Below are 2,500 nucleotides of genomic sequence, written 5' to 3'. Positions count from 1 at the left end.
TTATTTATTTTTATATTTATTTGTATTATTTATTTATATTTATTTACATTAAAATTATTATATTTATTTATATTTTTATTCATATTTATTTATATTATTATAATTTTTTTCATATTTATTTATATTTATTTATATTTTTTATTCATATTTATTTATATTTATTTATATTTATTTATATTTTTAATTATATTTATTTATATTTATTTATATTTATTTATATATTTTATTTATATTTATTTATATTTATTTATATTTATTTATTTATTTATTTTTTATATTTTTTTTTTTTCCAGAGTGAGAATGAATTCCCCGACGGCCGACGACCCCCTCGCGGGAGTCCGTATCAAGGAGGAGCCCAACGACCACGTCACCGAGGAGACGTGTCTGGAAATCAAGGAAGAACCCTTTGATTACGAGGTCGGGGACGCCCTGAGCGACGCGAGGGTGAAGCGCGAGGGCCGTTTCCTCCGCGACCTTCAGGAGGCGAGGCAGGAGGCGAGGGGAAGGCGTGGCTCGGGTCGGGAGGGCGGCGACGCGAAGGGAAGGCGTGGCTCGGGTCGGGAGGGCGGCGACGCGAAGGGGTTGCCTTTCGTGGAGAAGGAGAAGGCTTACCGTTGCGAGATTTGCCACAAGACGTTCTCGGTGAAGAGCCATCTGGTGAGGCACATGAGAGTCCATACGAAGGAGAAGCCGTACGGCTGTGAGATCTGCGGCAAGGCTTTCACGGAGAAGTGTACGCTTATACGGCACATGAGGGTACATACAAAGGAGAAACCCTACAGCTGTGAGATATGCAAGAAGGCTTTCTCCGAGAATACGCTTGTAAGGCACATGCGAGTGCATACAAAGGAGAAGCCGTACAGCTGTGAGATATGCAGCAAGGCCTTCTCGCATAAAACTAGTATAGTGAGCCATATGAGAGTGCATACAAAGGAGAAGCCATACAGCTGTGAGATTTGCAGCAAGGCGTTTTCACAGAAACAGATCATGGTGAGGCACATGAGAATACACACAAAAGAGAAGCCTTATATGAAATGATACCTTATATAACCACTAATGCCTCTCATGCGAGTACATACAAAAGAGTATCCAAACTGCTGTGAGACTTGCAATAACCTCTGGTCTATATATTGTACATAAAGGGCACAAGCTAACTATAAGGTCTAAATATATATATATATGCTTTCACTTAGAGAAGACATCCTATGGGAAACGCGAATCTACATTAAACAGCATGACATTTCGTCCAAAAGGAACACACTGCTTGACGTTTTAATGGGAGAAAATTTTGGCCTAAATTTAGGAGGATATCTATTCCCGATTTTTGTTGCATACGGGATTCTTAATGTGTAGTTCTTGTCATAAAAAAAAAAAAAATGTCTGCATTTTGACTTGTATTTAATTCTTCACAGAAAGCTACTACTGCTCATAGCATTCGAGGAAGCTGCTCATCCACTTTTGTGTGTGTATATATATAAAATATATATACATATATACATACATATATAAGTATGTATTATGTACATTTATATGCAAATCTGTATATACATAGATGTATGTATATGGTAGAAAAACCGACAATGTAAAACTAGTTTTACATTGTGGGCTTTTCTACCATAGTATCAATACGGTAGTGTTTTCACCATCCATGTATGTATATACATACATATATATGAATTTATATATATATGTATACAGTATATGTGTGTGTATATACATATATATGTATATAAATACACGTGTGTGTGTGATGCATATGTAAATCTATATCTATACATATGTATGTAGGGATATGCATATTTATCTTTATACATATACATATATAAATTTGTATATATATATACAGTATATACATATATATATATTCATATATATATATGAAAGCTGCAATGCAGTCTTTTATGAACTTTTCAACAGTGTTTTTGTTATTGGAAATGAAAATAAACTTAATCTAGGGGATTAAACCATTTCAAAAAGGTCAACAAGGAATCAGACTCTATGATATCAGAGTGACATAAATAATGTCAAGACAGAATTGAACTCTAACCAATTCAGTGTCCTTCTTCACTTACTAGACTGTTAAGCTCTGTAACGCCCAATATTGATTATTGTTGTATTTTTTTCCATGTATTTATTGTGTGTGTTATATATTTTTGATTTTTATAGTTTATGGGTGTTTGTATATATTACTGTTATCATTATGTTTACACTATAATTGTTATGTATTATTGTAAAAATAGAACCACTTAACCAGGTGAGCGTGGGTGGCAAGACCACAATGCCATGCCCACTGTAATAAAAGTATTATATAATGTCATTACACATAGATGGCTCTGCAAGTGCTTAGTCACCAAGGAGGCAGCTATTAGTCTTACCTATCTCGCTCTGTTTACCCTCTTCTTTCATTTTTAGAAAGATTCGCCTCTGTTATTTTATTGTCTTTGATGATATTGATATTTCGATAACAATTTAATAATCATAATATCAATAAGAGTGATTA

At 34.3% G+C, this 2,500-nt stretch overlaps 1 protein-coding gene across 1 annotated transcript in view; it reads left to right on the top strand.

Moving 5' to 3' along the window:
• LOC125024780 (zinc finger protein 189-like) overlaps nt 1–1,563 on the top strand; it is a 27,031-nt gene extending 25,468 nt beyond the window's left edge. The window contains exon 3 of the mRNA XM_047612542.1: nt 294–1,563. Within this exon, the coding sequence (XP_047468498.1) occupies nt 294–1,038 (745 nt within the window). The 3' untranslated portion in view covers nt 1,039–1,563. The remainder of the gene's footprint in view (nt 1–293) is intronic.
• Nucleotides 1,564–2,500: the final 937 nt, after the last annotated feature.

Source organism: Penaeus chinensis, unplaced genomic scaffold, assembly GCF_019202785.1.
Source record: "Penaeus chinensis breed Huanghai No. 1 unplaced genomic scaffold, ASM1920278v2 CTG_4712, whole genome shotgun sequence".
Classification (NCBI taxonomy): domain Eukaryota; kingdom Metazoa; phylum Arthropoda; class Malacostraca; order Decapoda; family Penaeidae; genus Penaeus; species Penaeus chinensis.
Note: the sequence above shows the minus strand (reverse complement) of the source record. Positions and strands in the feature narration are given on the sequence as shown.